The 18,738-nt window shown below is 50.3% G+C and overlaps 1 protein-coding gene across 8 annotated transcripts in view; it reads left to right on the forward strand.

Moving 5' to 3' along the window:
• ANK1 (ankyrin 1) overlaps positions 1-18,738 on the forward strand; it is a 203,314-nt gene that overhangs the window by 94,809 nt on the left and 89,767 nt on the right. For 7 of the 8 annotated variants that reach the window (XM_057505220.1, XM_057505221.1, XM_057505216.1 and 4 more), the window contains exon 2: positions 9,763-9,864. In XM_057505220.1, the coding sequence (XP_057361203.1) occupies positions 9,763-9,864 (102 nt within the window). Of the gene's footprint in view, positions 1-2,987; positions 3,217-9,762; positions 9,865-18,738 lie in introns of those variants that run through there. The other variant, XM_057505218.1, reaches the window with a different exon arrangement.

Consider the following 18,738-nt stretch of genomic DNA (forward strand, 5'->3'; position numbering starts at 1 on the left):
AAGTCACATCCCTTACAGCTGGAAAGTTCTTTATGTCTAATCTAAATCTTCTCTACATCAGTTTGTCCCCCTGACTTACAGTTTCCTTACGACTGGTGGAAACAGTGGGTATATCATTTTCAAACATCAGTCAGCAAGCATTTATTGGGCACCACTGCCCAGCACTGTGCTATTCACACAGGGGAGCTGGAGGGAAAAGTGAGGCAGTGGTGGTGGTGGTGGTGTTAGGAACACAGAACACTCAAACCAAGCTGCCTCTGCCTTTGAGACACTTATATTTGAATCCTGGCGACCAGGCCACTGCACCTGGGAAAGAGATGCTGTAAGTGTCCCATTCTGGGGTCCCTGGCTCCAGTGCTGAAGGAGTTTATATCTTGAGGCCTGTATCCTTTATCCTTCTCTTCTTTAGTGTCTGTCATCTCTGCTTCTTTAACCTCAGGCCTTATGGAGCAACATGTCTATAGTTGTTTCTGTTCTCTTGGGTCTTGCCTAACTCTTTGCATGTCTAAGTTGTGAAGCCTCAACCCTAACAAGGTCATGGCTAATGTCAAGAATTCTTGACAGTCTTGAGTACTCAAGTCTTCTAATAATACCTCTGCATCTTTCCCATTCCTCTCACAGTACTTTGGATCGTATTCAGTTTGTGACCCACTATGACTATCTCATCTTTTTTCTTTGCGATTATCTATAATCCATGGCATTGTATGGTACAAAGAGCACTGGGTTTAGGAGTTATAAGATCTGGGTGCCAAAACTGATCTGGGAATTTTTTGCTATTTGACTTTGAACTTTTCACTTTCCTTGCAAGATCTCAAAGTTTATCTTACCTTTAACACAGATATTCTTTATAAAAAGAACTCTCAAAACTCAGTAATAAGAAAACAATCCAATTTAAAAATGGGCAGAAGATTTGAACAGATACATCACTAAAGAAGATATGTGGATGGCAAGTAAGCCCCTAAAACGATGTTCAGAACATCATTAATTATTAGGGAAATGCAAGTTAAAATCATAATGAAATACTACTATACATTTATTAGAATGTCTAAATTAAGACTGGCCACACTAAGTGTTGACAAGGATGTGGACCAACTGGTAGGAGAGAGGGAGGGACAAAAGGGGCAGGAGGAAACTTTTGGAGGTGATTTTGGATGTTCATTATCTTGATTATAGTAATGGTTTTATGGGGGTACCCATATATCAAAATGTACCAAATTGTACATTTTAAGTGTGCAGTTTATAGTATATAAATTACACCCCAATATACCTGTTAAAAAATGGTCTTTTAGTTCATTGTGTGAGCCAAGCGCATCAGTGTTTTTGAAAGTATTATACATACTATTCATCTTCCATTTGAGTAGGGTGTTTTCTTTCTCTCTAAATATTGATGTCAGAACAGTGCTTTAGAATCCCTTGAGATATTCTAGTGCACTATGATCAGGGCTGTTCCAGTAAACATGACTTATTAATTGGAGCTCTCTAAGTAGAGGATTTTAGCAAATCTGAGAGGCAGTTAGAAGAGGTATGGGGCCAGACACCTGTAGCGTGCGTGACCTGCATTGTAAAAATGTGTGCATGGCGAGAGAAGGGGCCGCACTGACACCTGCCCTTTGGAACAGTGCTTGGGCGTTTTTTAGCCACCTTTCAGAGGTTGCCTGTCCTGAAGCTCATCTTCCAGTGATGTTGGAGTCACTGGCCTGGAAAGTTCTGATACTGCTGTCTTCAAATAATAGTTTTTTCACCTACCTAGGAAAGAATTAGTTGCATTATACACTTCAGATCACTCTTGTTTGGCAACATACTGACGTTTTCTCTTAGTCTTTATCTCACTTATTTGGGACTTGCCCCTAACTGTTGAGTGGCTTTGTAGAGCACCTTACTTTGGAAACATCAGGAATATCTTCCACATGACACCTTCCTGGCACTGAGCATGCTTTTGTTAGGAATCTTGCCAGTGCTGTTAATGAAAGGGCTTTGGGTCAGCTGACCCCTCCGTGGTGACCTTGGTCCTGACTCAAAGCCTCTCTGGACTGTGTCTTCATTCATTTAACTGCAATCGCATTGTCTACTTTCCAGGGTGGCTTTGAGGATTAAATGAACTATCGCAATATGTCCATTCCCTAATAGGTGCTTAATGCATTAATTCCTCACCCACACACAGCTCTACTGTACCCATGAGTCAGGAGAGGAGGGGTGGAAAAAGAGCACCCAGTGTTGTGTCTAGACTGCTATTTGAAGAGAGCGTGAGGCCAGGCTCCATATACCAAACATCCCTGATTTGAACTAGGAATATTGCCAGGGACTGGGTTACCTGGCATTGCATTTTCTGACTATTTTCCACTCAGTGTTGAGCCTGCTCTTAACCATCACTGGTGTCACCCCCAAGACTTGGCCAAACCCTCCACCCACACACAAATGCTTTTGAGATCTGCCCCTGAAATGACCTCACTAAAAGCTGAGGATGGTCGCGGAGCTGAAAACGAGGCGTTCCCTCCAGCCTTGGGCGATATTTCATTAGCACCGGCAGACCTGAGGGATGAGGAAGACTGTAGTAAGAGATCTGTGCCCCTGCCTCTCGGCTTCCTTTCGCGTCGCGCCTCTCGGGCAGAACCTGGAATTGGTTGAGTAGCTGGTATCTCAGGACACGATGTAAGAGCTCAAGACATGCAAATTGGTTATGGGGCATAAATAAACTTTGCTGAGCTCACCCTGGCCGCCTGCAGGCTCCGGGGCCCATTCACTAGGGCAGCCGTGTGGCAGGAGGCAGGGAGGGCGCGCCATGCAGCCTGGAGCTCCTCACCTCCCTTGGCCGTGTGGGCCTCCCTCCTGCAGTCGCAGGACGCTCGCTCTCCGCCCGCCGGGCCCTCACCTGCAGCCCCGGCCGCGCCCCGCACGCACTCCCTCTGCTGGGCTGGGCAGCAGGTGCCCTGTCTCCGGAGATCGCTCCTCATGAACTTTCCATCGGCCATAATCATGGGGAGACGATGAAGAGACCCCATTAGCGGCGGGCGGGCGGGCTGGCCCGCGGGCGCAGGGTCCCGGCGCCCGAGCCGCGCGCAGGGAGCCTGTATTTTTAGCCAGATGCCGTGGAACTTGCTGGTGCTCCCCGCGCCGCCGAGCAGATAACGGGGGAGGGGGAGCAGGCAGCCGGCTCGGGTTTCCGCGCGGGCGCCGACGATGGCAGCGCGACAGGGCAGGTCCGGTCCAGACCCCGCGGTGAGTGGACACGCTCGGCGGGCGCCAACTTTCCGGGCGGGCGCGGAGCCGGGGCCGGGGCCGGGGCCGGGGCCGCGCGCCGGGGCCCTGCCGCTGCCTCACGCCGGGCGGCCGCCCAGGCTTCCAGCAGGATCCGGGGGAAAATTCCTTCGGCCTGGAGGCCGCCGCCGCGAAGAGGCTGGTGTCCGGAGGCGGCCCGCCCGTGGCCGGCCCCGAGAGGCGGCGCGCGCGGGGGTGCGGAGGCGCGGCGGGGGTCCCGGAGGAGCCAGGGCGCGCGGGGCCCCTGCCCAGCCCGCGTGCACCTCGCGCGGGAGGAGAGTCCGGCCCAGCGGGCTCTGCTGTGAGGGGCGCCGGGCTACGCAGCAGACCCGCGCGGGTGCCGCGGCCTTGGCCGGACAAGGGGCCGCCTGGCCCGCGGCGCGCCTGACACCTAAGCCTTACCCGCAGGAGCGCCCGAGGTCCTCAGGCAGTGGGAAATGATGGGGCCAAAGGAGGGCAGATCTGGGGTGTGCCAGGGAGCTGTGCTTCCCCTGCACCGTGTAATCTTCATGGTCCGCCGGCGAGCCGAGTAGTGAGTGCCCCCATTCTAGCTATGGGAACACTGAGGTTTGGGCACTTGTAGGAGGCCCAGCATCAAGTGGCAGAGCAGGGATCCATGCCAAGTCTTCCCAACGTCAGGTGCACAGTGGCTCCTCACACATCACTGCATCCCCCAGCCTGGAAGAGTCCTGGCACAGGGACAGACAGGGTTTCCCCAAGGCCTGGCAGTTGTGTTGGAGACTAGAGACTGTAGCGGAGCCCAGGACTCCTGTTCACACATACTGTTTCCTCGGTGACACCTTTCTCTTGTTCCTTTCATCTTTGCCCAGGGTAGGCTGATTAGGGTGCCTGGAGGCAGTGAAGCTTTACCAGCCAACTTTCGGGAAAGAAAAATGAAAGAAACCTAATGCAAATGCAGGCTGTGGCCGAGGGTTCACTTGGGTTTCCCTGCAGCTGGTGGGATGAAGGTGGGGCCCCCAGGGCTGGGTCCTGGCCGGGGCTGCTGCTGTTCCTGCAGAGGCACCGAGGAACCGTCAGATGTGGAGGGCACCCCCCATGTCTGAGCACGCAGCTCTACATCTGGAGTGCCGCCTTCTTGGTCTTCTGCATACACTGCAAGCTCCTGCAGGAAAGGGTCTAGAATCCTTCCTGGGAGTCCTGACAATGGCTTTGTTAAAGAAACAGCATTTTGCCCAAATAAGACCCCTTGGGAAAGAGATACTATCTTATCGCTGTTTGCAGAAATGGATACTAGCTCACTTTCCATTCATCTTTTTAGGTGAGAATTGTGTACCAAAAGACCTTGAGAAAGTAATTCATGATTTGTCCTGGGGAAAACAGGCCTTCTCAAGCCCCAGAGAAGGCATGCAGAGGCTCTGGGATTCTCTCACCTGGCCTGAAACTAAACTTTGCCTGCCTCTGGTGTTTTGAAGCCTCCGCGCTCATGTGTTGTAGTGCAGACATTGGCAGCGTGCTTCTGGCCTCTGCCTCCCAGGACTTAGAGCCCCTCGGCTGCTATACTCATGTCACCCCGCTCAGGAAGTGCAAGTTTAATAATAGTCTGGGTGTCTCAGGTAACCCTTATCCATTCAGCCCTGATGAGAACTTGAGTCACAGGGGAATTCCATCCCCTTCCTTTCCTCTCTACTTACTTCCTCCTGAATCGAGGCCTGATGGGGACACAGCCTCTGTGCATAGGTGGAAGGCCTCCTCCAGCCAGACTGAACTTGAGAGGACCTTTATGGCACTGGAAATGACTGACCTGTGAGGCAATGTAGAACAGCGGTCGAGAGAAAAGTGCTGGAGGTAGGCTACTTGGATTCAAATCCTGCCAAGCCACGTATTCCCTGTGTGACTTTGGACAAGTTACTTGTCTTCTTTGATTTGTTTACCTTATCTGTGCAAAGGAAATGCTAAAGGAACCTGCCTCATGGGATTGTTGGGAGGAGCAAATGAATTAATTTATGTAGAGTGCTTAAAACATAGTAAGAGCTTTATTAGGGTAAACTTATTTTGAAAGGGAGTTCAAGGACAGCATATGGATTAACCAACAGGGCTGTGGGCCAGGGGCACAATCAACCATGTACACGTCCTCTTCACCTCTGTGCAGGTGTGAGCCATTTTCTGAAGGGGGAAAGGCGATGAAAATGAAGCCCTAGGTGAGGAAGGGCAAAGATACAAGCAGGCAGCCATGGGAGGGGTCACAGAGGAGGTAACAGCTCCTCAGAGGTGATACGGGGTTCAGGCCCATTGAGGACTGGTTTTCTGGACACAGAAGCCAGCTTCTGAGCTCCTCTACAGCCTCCCCCACAGAGCGGCCTCTCCCCTGAGGCTCCCCGCAGGGACGGCTGGGACTTATCATATGGCCCAGAGATAGTGCGGTTAGTACTCTTTCACTGTTATTATTCTGGTTAATATTTGCTCAGGTGCATATCCTCAATGGAACTATATCGGGTCCCCTCTGACTCTCTTCCTGCCCCCTGGATCACACAGACTGTTCCACCATGCTCCAGGAAGTTGCACCTAAGACAGGTCAGCAGATTGGAGGCAGCTGAATCAGGTAGATGGGCAGTATGGCCTCGGCAGAACAAGATGCTGGGAATGGGTTTCATATTCCATTTGCTCTGTAGCTTCAATAGTCCCTGGTCTCGAGGAGGTGGTCAACGATGCTAGCCAGGTGAATCAAGGGGTGCATGGTGCATGCACAAATGGCCTCTTTATAGCTCACTTTGTTTTTTAAATCATGGGGGCTGGGACCTATATTCTGATATGTTATTCTCCCTCTTTGCTCCTCTTAGACCCCTCTTTGCCCTAGCGATATCCTGAACTTGAAATGGGATCTCAGTAAATATATCGTCCAATTAAACTGAGTGATGCACAGGGAGAGCAACACCAGTGTCTGTGATTCACCTGTAAGATACCCTGAGGAGTCTGCTGATGTCCTGACTGCTTTATGCCTAGAGAAGGCCACAAGGAAAGGAAACGGCCTTAGCAGTTGAACTTCACCTCTAACTACTGAGGTGACCTTAGCCAATCACTTTATTTTTCCTATCAGTTTTATCATCAATGAAAGGAAGATCTGGGAGCAGATGATTCCTTTCTAGAGGTCTGTCTTGGCCTTAACACAGCACCCAGGAAGAAAGCCAGTACCCGCCTGGGACCCCACCCCTGCCATGCATTAGCCATTTGATTGGCAAAGGCATGTGGCCTGTCCCAACCTGTACAATCTGTCAGGGCTGTTTGGACACACTCAGGTTTAAAACTGCTGAGCACACACCTGGGGTCAAGGGCACTGGAAGGACTGAGGCCTTACTCAGGGAGTCTTGGGCTGGATCCCTGGGAGTTAAATGACTGTAGAGCTTGGGCAAGTTTTAACCTCTCCAAACTGTAGCTTCGTCACCCCTAACATGGGGTAATAATTATACCACCTCCCCAGTTGGGACAAGGATGAAAAGATATTCTGTTGGTAATACCCTTGCCCTATGACAGGTGTTAGCATTGTCATTTCAGAAAAGATATTCTGTTGGTAATACCCTTGCCCTATGACAGGTGTTAGCATTGTCATTTCATTACTGTGTTATGCAAACTGCAGAAACTGTTTCGCCTTCCTCAGCCTGGTCTAGAGTGGGCTTCCCTTACCCTCTATCTGCTTGTCTGCCTGTCATAAATATTCTAGATTCAGTGCTCTGAGCAAACAGTGTCCTACTTGATAGATTGCATCTGTTTTTACCCACCATTCCAAGGTTGTCAGCCTGAATCCTATTATTGTGCTGCAGAAGATAGTTGGGGTAGGTGGGAGATAGGTCTCTCTAACACTCTAGTTTTGGGGGAATCATTTAGTATTTTTCCTAATAGTTGAATGCAGCCAGACTTTCTGAATCCACAGGCACAAACATTTCTCTGAGGCCTTGAGTCTGATTTCTCTGGAATCCAGCTCATCCACATAGAATCTAGACTGATCCACAGTTCTGAAACTATCCCAAATGCCTTGCTAAGGAATCCTGGGGACCTGAGGTGCCCCATGTTTAGGCCAAGGGAGATCTCGGCCTAGCAGACACTTCCTGATTTGAAGGATTTGAAAGAGGCAGAAGACTTGGTCACTGCCCCGAGAGCACACAGTTCTGGCTGGGAAACAAGACTTGCAGAAATCAAATAACTGGAGAAAGATGTATTTCACATGCATTAAAAAAATCCAACATCAGACTCCTATTCCTCAATTTCAGATGACAAATATTGAGTCTCCAAGGACAGCCTCATAGAGGAGAGAAGAGCTGAGTGCATCTTAGAGAGACTGGCAGAGGCTTCAGGGTCCTGGGAGTGACCGGGCTACGGGTTTGGAGGCAGACGGAGTGTGGAATGCCACTGGGGGATGGGGAGGGAAGGGCAAGGGACCCTTCTGCCATGTTAGGGCAGTGAGACCCACAGGTGTGTGTGCTGTCATCAGGCAGATGCAGGACTTGGGTTTGAGCCTGTATAACTGAGGGGGGTGCTGTGGGCCTGGGAGGGCAGAAGTCAATCAGGACTGTAGGAAGGTGAGCAAGACTGGTGGGCTGGGGTCACCTGCGAGGCAGAGAAGGGAGGCAGCTCTTCCAGGGCAGCACTGGTGGTGGGGGTGGGGGGGAGGTGGGGGCTGCCCTCAAGTGTGAAGGGCCCACCTACAGTGAAGGGGGTCTGCAAGGCTGGGGAATCTTTTCTGCCATGGATGAACTCTTTGACTGGCAAAGGTGTGCCGCCTTGTTGGGGAGGGGGTCAGGCTTAACTGTGGGTATTGTTTGAGATCATCGGCTGTCGGTTTTGAGTCTTCCATGCTTAGAGATGATCACCATTAGCATGTGTACGAGCTCCCTGTGGCTGCTGTAACAAGTTACCAAGAACTTGGTGGCAGGAAACGACAGAAATGTCTTCGCTCACAGTCTGGGGGCCAGAGGTCTGAAATCAAGGTGCTGTCAGGGCCACGCTCCCTCTGGAGCCTCGTCCAGCTTTGTGGCAACATCGCTACCATCTCTGCCCCTGTGCTTACATCGCCTGCTCCTGTGTGTGTGTGTGTGTGTGTGTGTGTGTGTGTGTGTGTGTGTGTGTTTGCGCGCGCGCACACGCGCGCACATGCTCTTCTTTCATAAGGATACTTGTTGCTGGATTTAGGGCCAACCTGGGTAATCTAGGACAATCTCAAGACCTATAACTTCATTTCACCTGCAGAGACCCTTTTTCCAAATGAGGGTGACCTTCACAGGTTCCGGGGAGTAGGGAGCAGACACGTTTTGGGGGCCACCATTCATTCCCCTCCTCTCTGAGGAGAGAGCATGAAGGAAGGAGACAGTGCCCAGGGTGGAGAAGACACCAGGAGGTACGGATGGGTCCTCTGGAGGACTGGCAGCACGCGCTTCCCAGGTGGCCCATCGCATGACAACTGTTACCTGTTAAACTCAACCTGAGTGTGTGCCATGCGCCAAGCCTGTGCTCAGCCCTTGTGCTGATAGAATAATTATAGTAATATATGTTATTCCTTCCAGCTTTGCAGCAAGGGCATGAAAAGCCCTTATCCTCCCTTGCTTTCTGATAAGGAAAGAGGAACGCAGGTGGTGTGGATGCAGGGCTGTCAGCGCTGTGCAAGCAGCTGCTCAGAGCAGCTCCCCTCTCCCCTAGTGCCCTTCCACTATACCTGTCTGCATACGTAGACTCTGTTTTATTGTCCCCGGCTCTTTCTCTGGCTGTCATTCATCTTTTAATGCAAATAAATGTTCCTGGCAGTAGGGTCTTGATATGTAGGGTGTAGGTGGCTGAGCCATGACCACAGAATAAAGTACTTTGCTCTCATTCAAGAAAGCTGGCTGGGGACACCTGTGAGCTGAAGCCCCTGCTGTGTGACCCAGCACAAGTCACTTCAGCTCTCTCATCTGTCAGATGGGGACCATAATTGTACTTAGCTCTGTTGTTTGTTTGTTTGTTTGTTTTTAATGAGGATCAAATGCATATCTGTGTGCATGTAAATAAATATTGTATGTAAAGTGCTGATCATGGTTCTTAGCGCTAAGTGCTGTGTGCTGTTTACTTAAAAATTAACCACAAAATTGCACCAAAGAGCACATTGTTTGGTTCCTGCGGGGCCTGCATCTGGGACTCCCCAGGGCCAGGGACTGAGTGACACAGGCTTGTCAGTAGGAACTCGGAGCCCTTGGGAATATCGAAGCACCAAGATACACCAGACCGGGCTGAGCATCGCCTTTGGAATGGGGTTCCTCTCACACGCTAGTCCCTCCCAGGTTCTAGCTGAGAATGCTTGCCTGTAAAGATACCGGAAGGAAGGGAGGCTGGGCCAAAGGCAGCCTCCCATTGCAGACCCAGGAGGGGTCCAGCCAGGGGCTCTAGGCCGGACCAGCCTGGCACTGTGGTGGGCCCCAGGGCGCCGTGCCGGGAAGGTACACGGGCTGCCAGCGGGCCCGGGCCTTTTCTTGCAGCCCTGAGCTGGTGCACAGCACACTCATGGCCTGCCCTTTCTCCTCACAGGCTGATGCTGCTACCAGCTTTCTGAGGGCAGCCAGATCAGGCAACTTGGACAAAGCTTTGGATCACCTGAGGAATGGAGTAGACATTAACACCTGCAACCAGGTAAGTGGGATGGGGACAGGTGTGTGGTCTCTGAAGCGTGGCTCTTCTCCGGTGCCATTTCCTGAGAGCTTTAATCTGCCTCTTTTAACCTTTTCCTAGTGGCCTCAAAAATCCCCAGGGGCTTCCACCTGCTGAAGGCCCTCACCTCTGTGTTCACATCCCAGACGTGGTCCAGGGCCCTGCAGAGAAGGGCTGATGCCTGAGCAGCGTGGGCCGGGCCCAGGCACTGTTCCCCATGGCCTCTTCCCTTAGAAGTTGCCTCCGTCTCTGCTGTGGGCTTAGAACACGTGGCCTTTGAAAGTCGGCAGGAGGAAGGGCCTCGGAAGGATGTTGTGTCGATGGTGACATTAAATCTCCTTTGTCCACCAGCTGCCTTTGTGGGTTCTCCACTGGGCTGAGAAGGACCTAGTGATGAGGACTTGCTTGCACTGTCAGGGTGCTGACGAAGGTGAATCTGGCTCAGGTTGAGAACCACGTGGCTTAAACGGCTTCTTGGGGGTCCTGGTGCCGAGTGACAGGCTTGGTTTCGGGAGCGGGTGGTAACTGTTAAGGATGAATTGGAGGGCAGAGAGTCAGGTTTGGGGCCAAAAATCTAGGAATTGACTGAGCAGAGAGGAAATCATCCCCGGGAAAGAGAGTAGGTATGGCCTGGGCTTGTGGATTGGATGACTTTCGTTTTGGTCTGTGTTATTCTGCCAGCCAACTCAGTTGTTCACATACACATGTTAATTCAATTTCTAATCTGAAATAAATTTACCAAGTGTGGCTTTTTTTTTTTTTTTACCATTTTAATTATTTAAAACTTGTTTTTAACTGTGGTGAAATACACACAACAGGAATCAGCATCTCAACCACTTTTACATGTGCAGTGCAGTGGCATCAAGCACAGTCATACTGAGGTAGCACCATCACCACAGACCTTTCATCTTGACAACCCGAAACTCTACCCCCGTTAAACACGAGCTCCCCGCCCCCTGCCTCAGCCCGGGCCCCACTCCATGCGTCTCCATGAATTTGACCTCTCCGGGTCCCTCCAGTGTTTGTCCTTTTGTGATGGGCTGATTTCCCTCAGTCAGACGTCCTCCAGGCCCACCCATGTTGGAGTAGACTGGATGACTTCACAAGCCAGCAGGAGCAAGTCCCCAGGATGCAGGTCAGCTTGCCCAGATGGCCTGCCTCTGCCCCTGCCTGCTCCACCCTGCTCCAAGTGCAGAATACCGCTGTTCTGCGTCCCAGGGCCAGGACCCCATTTGGATGCAGATGGTCCTCTGTGGTGTGAATTCATGACTGAAAGATCAGAGAAGGAGGAGCAGTGGAGTGTGATGGGGAGCAGAAGCCCACGGCAGTGAACTTCAGCGGGGGGACAGCATGTGGACTAGCCTTGAGCACCCAAACTGGGTGAGCAGTGCAGGTCCCCCCCGTGAATAGACCGGCACACAGGGACTCACAGACCCAGGGACTTGTGCAGGATCCTAACCAATCCTGCAGAGCTAAAGGGTGGCCTTGGGAGAGCAGACTGAACCTGTTTCTTTCTAGGAGAGGCAGTAGGAGTGAAGTGTGGGGTCACAGTGAGGGTCCTGGGATCAATGTGGCTCAGGAGGGGCCTGGCATCATTGTAAGGGGACCCTGGAAATGGCTGTGTGAGCAGGAGTTGTGCTGTCCCTAGCTCCCCGCAGTGAGGGGAGTGCTCCTTCCCCTGCTCGGGATGCATCCCTAGGCCCGTGCAGTGGCCTCCTTTGTTCAGGCTGTGGCTGCAGAAATACGCAGTGCAGTTCCCTGTGAAGAGCTCCAAACCCTCCGAGGCCTTGCAGGGATTAAGATGCCAGCTCTCAAAGGAATCCATTTAGCAGAAACGGGGACAACTGAACGTCGTAAGCCTTGAGCCAGGGCTCATTTTCAGTGTGAAATTGGAAGGTTTCGACGACACCCGGGAATGGCTTGCCCTGATTGGTGTCGTGTTGGCACGGCCCTGGGTGTCACTGCCTTGTCCCTCTGCCTGCCATCCCTCCGTGGAGCACCTCCCCACTTCATCTCGGGCTCGGAGAGCAGCAGGACCCCCAGGCATTATTTGCACTTTACTGACACCATTTTTAATGGGCTCAGTGCCAGGGACAGGTGGCACTTAGCTGTCTGAAGACAGGGGAGCTCTGGCCTCAGACGGGGGACTCAATCCTGGCTAGGACCACCTCTTTCTTTCAAAGGAGGAGCTGCTGCCAGCAGGGAAATGAATGGCAGAGGGCAGGAAAAGGAAGGATTCCATAGTGCAAAGCCTCTGGCTGCCAGCTTAGTCCCGTGGCTCCCTCACCCTGGCTCCCCAAACCTGGGCCCATGATGTTGGTCTCAGGCTCTGTGACGGTGGCAGGGCCAGGGAGCCGCAGATGGGCTGACCCCAGCCGTTTGGCCTCTGCCTGGGGGAGAGCAGCAGGAGTCGGGAAGGCCGGTGGGCCTGAACTTCAGCCCTCCCTGCACACATGGGGGCACCCCTGGGGAGACACTGCTGCTCGGTAATGTTCGCTGGCTCGCCTCACCGGGGCTGCAGCTCTCTTCTCTTTAAAACATACACTCATTGTTTTGAGACAATTAAAACAGGCTCTTTTCCTGTGGTCACAGCTTGGGAATGTGCTTTTGCTAGAATCTTGGGAGCAGTAACAGCCAGCGCTGATGCTTATGTAAGTAGCACACTTTCAAACAGTACGTTTTGTGGAAAGAGTATGTGCCATAACAGGAATCATTCCAGGTATGCTGAAAAGGGGCTCACCTTACGTAAGAGATGTCGGATATCCAGGGCAGTTTCCTTATTGCACAGATGATGTCTATTAATTTGTATCATCATCATCATTATATTTATAGAAAAGAACAGATTCACACATGAGGACACTCATGTACGCATGAATGCACGGATGTCTTTACATGAATGCCTGATTCATTTATTGAAGCATTGTTCGAGCTTTAGACCCATATAGCCAAGGGCTCCCTGTCCATCTGCACATATACATGAAATGCTAGGCTTTGGAGATGTAATAGTTGAAAAAAAGCCTTAGTCCTCATTTTCTCTGAATAGTAGCCTACTGGGAATGAGAGCTATTAATCAAATAATCACATAAATAGACATGCAAACAAATTGTTAAGAGCTGTGAAGGAAAGGCATATGATTTTTTGAGAACTTTATGAGCCTGGACCTAGAGGTGGAGGTGAGAGAAGGCTGCCATGAGGCAGAGCTGAGTTGAGTGGGGGTTCATGAGGTGAAGGAAGAGAACACCCCAACCTTGTGGAGAGCAGCTCTTGCAGAGTCCCTGAGTCAGGGAAAAGCACTGGGACTTTGTAGGGCAGAGAGCACAAGGGACCAGATGGGGCTGGAGAGGTGTGACTGGGCTTGTGCTGGACCTGCCAGGCAGAGGTCATAGTCACACAGTCAACAGCAGGGGCCAGGGCAGCGTGCCCCAGGGCCTGAGCAGTGTGCGTGTGCATGTGTGTGCACATGTGTGCATAAAGTGTGTGTGCCTGCTGCGCCCCACATCACCCCCATAGCTGCTGACTGGGGGGAAGGATCTGGGGAGGGGACAGAGTGGCTCAAGCAGCAGGGGTGGGTATACTTAAGAGGTTGAGGCAGTGACTGTTGACCAAGAGGAAGGGAGGCATCTTCAGCGTTTAACAACCTGTGCGGCTGTATCAGCAAGTCCTGGTAGGACACCCACCTGGCTCCCAGCAGCCACGTGAAGGATTCTGATCCTTATCCAAAGAGCAGAGGAATGGGAGCCTCAGGACCCCAGGTTTGAGCACAGGAGTGATGTGACCAGACGTGTGCTTTGAAGGCTCACGCTGGCTGTGGGTAGAAGACGTGGGAGGGCCCAGAAGAGGATCTGGGGAAGCCAGCTAAGAGACTTTCGCTCCAGTCTGGGAGAGAAATGTCCCTAGCTTGGATAAGCATTGAGACTGCGGATGTGGAGCACAGTGAACAGGCCTGGTGTGGACTGGGCGGGAGATGACCCTCAGGTGTCTGGCTGATCCAGGGGAAGAGGGTCACACCATTCCCTGAGATGAGGACACCAGGAGCAGATGTAGTGTGGGAACGGGGTAAGGAAAAAAGAGCAGGCTGGGTGGAGATCCTGTGAGTCTTTGAGGAATCTAAGTGAAGACTTTGAGTGAGCAACTGGATATCTAAGCCTGGAACTCAGATAAGAGGTCGAACCTAAAGATAGATGTTTGGAAGCCAGTCAGCATTCAAGGAAGTCAAATGCTGGCACTGGCTGAAGAAAACAGGGTGAGAGGCATGTTGAATATAATCCCACCAGTATCTTGGGGGGTCATTCCACATATATTTATTAAACACCTACTTTGTGCCAGGTACTATTCTAGGCCCTGAACAAGATAGACAAAATGGATAAGGCATGTGTTCTGGTGACATGTGTATGCTTGTAAAGAAGGCAGACAATAACCAAGAAAATGAACAAATATGTAATGTCGGCTAATGAGCGGTCCCATGGAGGAGAAAGGGCAAGGTGCCTATTTTGGATGGGGTGCTCAGGAAGGCCTCTCTTAGGAGGTGATTTTTGAGAGACCCAAAAGATGTGGTTTCTGGGGAAGAGGGGATCATGTGCAAAGGCCCTGGGGGCAAGAGTCGGCTTGCTGTTTGGGGACAGCAGGAAGAACAGTGTAGCTGTCGTGGAATCCTGGAAGGGAAATGTGGTGGGCACAGCGGTGGGAGAAATCGCCGGGGCCAAACCTTAAAAGGTACGTGGGCCATGGTCAGGACTCCGATTTTATTCCAAAGGTGATGGGAGTCCTGGAAGGTGTTACACAAGAGATGCTCGATCTGATTTAGGTTTTAAATAACCACCCTGGCTTCTGTGTGGAGACTAGACTTGGGGCACAGGGAGAGAAGCAGGGAGACCGGTCAGGGGGCTGTTGCAGGAGACCAGGTAGGCGCAGTGGCAGCTCTGACTACAGGGCAGACAGTGGAGTGGGGGAAGCCAGAGGACTTGCCTTGCAGACTCCGAGTGCTGTTGCTCCAGCTGTGGTGGCAGTATACACGACATGAGGGCATGTGGGGGCCAGGGTCCCCTTCCTCAGCCAAGGAAGGTGTCATTCATGCCCCTGCAGCAAACGCATGGCAATGGGCTGATCAAGTCTTGGCTCAAAAGCTACCAACTCCTGATCCCCAGAGCTTAGAGGAATCTCTCCCCACAATTGGTCAGTGCCTCTCCTGCAGCTGCCGTGTCCTGCCCCAGAGCATGGTGTGAGGGGTCTGTCCCACCTTGCCGAGAAGAGGTCAGGCCACCTGAAGGTGTAACCCACGACTGTGCGTTTTTCCCAGCCCCCGGCACAGGGTGTGTCCTGTGGCAGATGCTCCATATTTGTTTGAATAAATGGCTACATAATTATGCACATACCAATATTCACGTCATGTGTCCAATTTCATGAATTATTGCCAGATTACTTATGTCAAATCAACATAGTTTATTATGGAGACCAGAGCAATTAAAAAAAATACTTTCTGGGATGATCTGATTGCCTTTACACATTTACACAGTTAGCCAAGTAAAGAGAAAACCAGAGGGGAGCGAGTCAGAGCCTCAATTCCTAGATTTTTCAGGTTAACACAGAGCTGTGACTCCAGGGGCAAGAACCTCACAATTTTAGCTTTCTGTTCTGTTCTTACAGTGCCAACAAACGCTCGCTCACCTGGCCTCCCTGATAGGGAAGAAAGGTACTTGACAGCCCAGGAGAAAATGTCACACCAGAAAGAGAACTTTGTCTTGTACAGCGCTGGCATAAGGCAGAGAGTTAGAGGTCTTCTGGGACAGGCCACCATCTCCTCTGCCCTGAGCCTGCCTGAGTTCTCTCCAGAGTACTTATTACCACCTGACTTGTGAGGTATCTACATGTCTCTTCCTTTCTTCTCTGCTGTCTTCTCTCAAATGTAGGCACCCTGAGGGGAGAGGACCTGGTTTCATTTGGTGCTTATCAGGATTCTGCCTGGTTTATAGTAGGTGCTGGTGAACTTGCTCAGTAGATGTTAAGTTTGCTGTACCCACCGATGACCAAGCTATGTATTAGATGCTTAGCTCAGGTGGGAGCTCCGTCTAAGCCCCATCATTTTTCAGAGCTCTGTGAAATAGTCATTAGGATAGTGAGGCTCCTGCCTGGTGGTAGTTCAGATTCCGACACTAACCCCACTAATCAAGTGTGTGGCAGTATTTGCTAAAGTATCCAGAAGCCCAGCCATCTGAATGATCACAAAAGCATACATGATTTCCAATGCGAAAATGCAACCAATAAAAGCACACGACACCATGCTAGTACCGTTGATGTTCCCTAAATCTTCCACATGTACTGCAGCACTGTGGCTTGAGAGGTTGAGAGGTTGTAGGCATTTCAAGTAAATGGTGCACCTGTAATAATGGTTTCTGCTACAGAGTAATCTTTTCTACAGCAGCCAAATGTCAGATCTTTTGATCAGGGTTTGTTAGGCTCTGGTGATTGTGATAATTGACACCATTCCAAATCATAGAATCTCAGAGCTTAGAAGAGATTGTGGCAACGGTCTCACTTTATAACTCAGATTGCTGAGGTCTAGAGGGTACTTGAATATCTTCTGAGCTTTGTGACTTTGAATTTGGTGTGAAGGACTGAAGACTGCATGAAGTTTCTCTGCTCATTCATTTTATTCCACAAACATGTATTGAGCCCTTACAACGACCCAGGCACCGTGCTCAGACCAAATTCATTCATCCCCTGCTTTCAAAGAACTCAGAAGTAAGAAAGAAGTCTCGCTTGTGACTAGATTTCACAAATTCAGCACCATAAATGCCAGCTAAAACAAGCATATAGATGTTTTCATTCATTTATTCATTCACTCAACAAATGGCTGTCGAGCTGCTGTAACATGCCAGGTGCTGGCTACTCAAGGGTGAGGGAGTCCGAGGACCTGCTCTCACCTTGCTTCTCATCTGGGGGGAGTGGCACAAATGCCATGAGTCAGAGAAAGGCTTTCAAGGAAGAGTAGGAGTTTGCCAGGTAGAGAACTGGGAAAGAGGAATTGCAGTGAGAAGGATGGGATACAGGGAATAAGAGGGTGAGGATGATGGTCTGTCAGGCTAAGGCTGTTACATCTCCATTCTGTCTTTTCTCTGGCATCATCTTTTTCTTAGGAACTGTGTCAAGCTTATAAATGGCATCAACTGCTCTGTCTCCTAATTCTTGTATCTGCCCCCTTCCTCTGTGATAATATAGTAATATCAGAAACTAACTCACACAGAAAGCCTTCCTCTATGATAATATAGTAATATCAATCATTCTTAAAACTTGCTGCCTTGTTGCAGCTCTGAGAGCAATGAAGGAAAGAAAAGAATTATTGCAGCCCCTGTGAAGGAAAGTGGTGTTCTGTGGTATGCAGTTAAATAAGAGAAGCAACTAGATGCCTCTATGCCTGGGCCCGTGGATTCTTCTGCAGTTCTGGTTCCTTCTAGAAAAAGTATTAGTGAGGAAAATGGAACTTGAAACTCTCCATTCCCTGAGTTATTTTAACTAGGTTACATTGCCTTTGAGTCTCGGCAGAAATAAGCAATTTGATGTTCATCTTGCTAATCATAATGACTGATTTGTAGCTGTAAAGTAAATTGATTACTTGTCCTGAGTCAGAGTGACCCAGCGTTTAATGAGCACAGACTCCAGGTCTGCAGAGTCTCTGCTTCCCTGTGCCTCTCCCCAAGCATGACTGCTGTTAATGCTCATGTCACCCCTGTGAGGTGGACCAGGCACAGGGCTTGACAGGTCAGGTTGGTGAGGTGAAGAGGCGAAGAGTCTTCCTGAACTTAGCCCGGGTCTTCCAGCTCCCAGCCCTAGTCTCTGCACACTGCGTGCCAAAGTCAGACCTGAGCGTGCAGCAGACCCATTACTCTACTGGGTGTCCTTCCCTGAGCTGCTGTTGTGTTCAATCTCTCTTCCTTCTCAGCTAAGGAAGAGCTAACTGACCGGGTCACCTTACAGAAAGATGTCATTTGGAACAGCACTGGGGGTATCTCTCGGATCCTAGGGACTAGGGAAAGGGTGACTAGCATCATCAGGAATGATCTGGAACATATTGCAAGGAAAGCACACCAGCCAGGCTCCACTGTATGGTTTGATCGCTGTGAACTCACAATATGAAGACTACACGTGATATTCTTAGTCTTGAGAGGCCAAAATAGTGATAGTTCTGTGTGTGTATCATGCTGCATGAATGTACATTAAATTCTGCAAACTCTTAGGGCACACACACCTAAGATACAGAGATGTGGAAAACACAGGGCCTCAGGAAGTCCTACTTGGAGAGACACAGACACGAGCAGATAAATGCAATTCCATAGGGTAGAACTGCATTTATATATAAATTAGGAATTTATATAAACATAAAAATATATATATATATATATTCACTAGACCTTGATAGAGTTAGCATTGAGTGGCCATGGGAGCAGCATTGACACAGCAGTTGCCTTTTGGGAGACTGGAGATGGAGTATGGTGCGGCAAAGAAGGATGGGAGAAGTCACAGAGAAAAGTGGCATTTGATCTGGACCTTGGAGGAAGGTTTGCCTCTCTGATTATTAGAGAAAATGTTAAATGAAATTCCCGTTCTTTCTGGCCAGAGTACACAGTGCATGTGAATTTGCCTGGGGTTATTTACTTTTGATTGTGAATTCTGTGATACAGAAGTTCTTGTCATTTTTGACAACTGTGTCCTGATTTTAACCGTTTCGTGATTTTTAATTTAACAACAAAATTAATATGTGGAAGTTGCTTAAAAATTCACACTTTACCGAAATACATAAAATCTTCTATAAATCTCCTCCCCACGGCCCCATCCCCATACCCTTGCTCCACCAAATCACTG

This window comes from Manis pentadactyla, chromosome 7 (assembly GCF_030020395.1).
Source record: "Manis pentadactyla isolate mManPen7 chromosome 7, mManPen7.hap1, whole genome shotgun sequence".
Lineage (NCBI taxonomy): Eukaryota > Metazoa > Chordata > Mammalia > Pholidota > Manidae > Manis > Manis pentadactyla.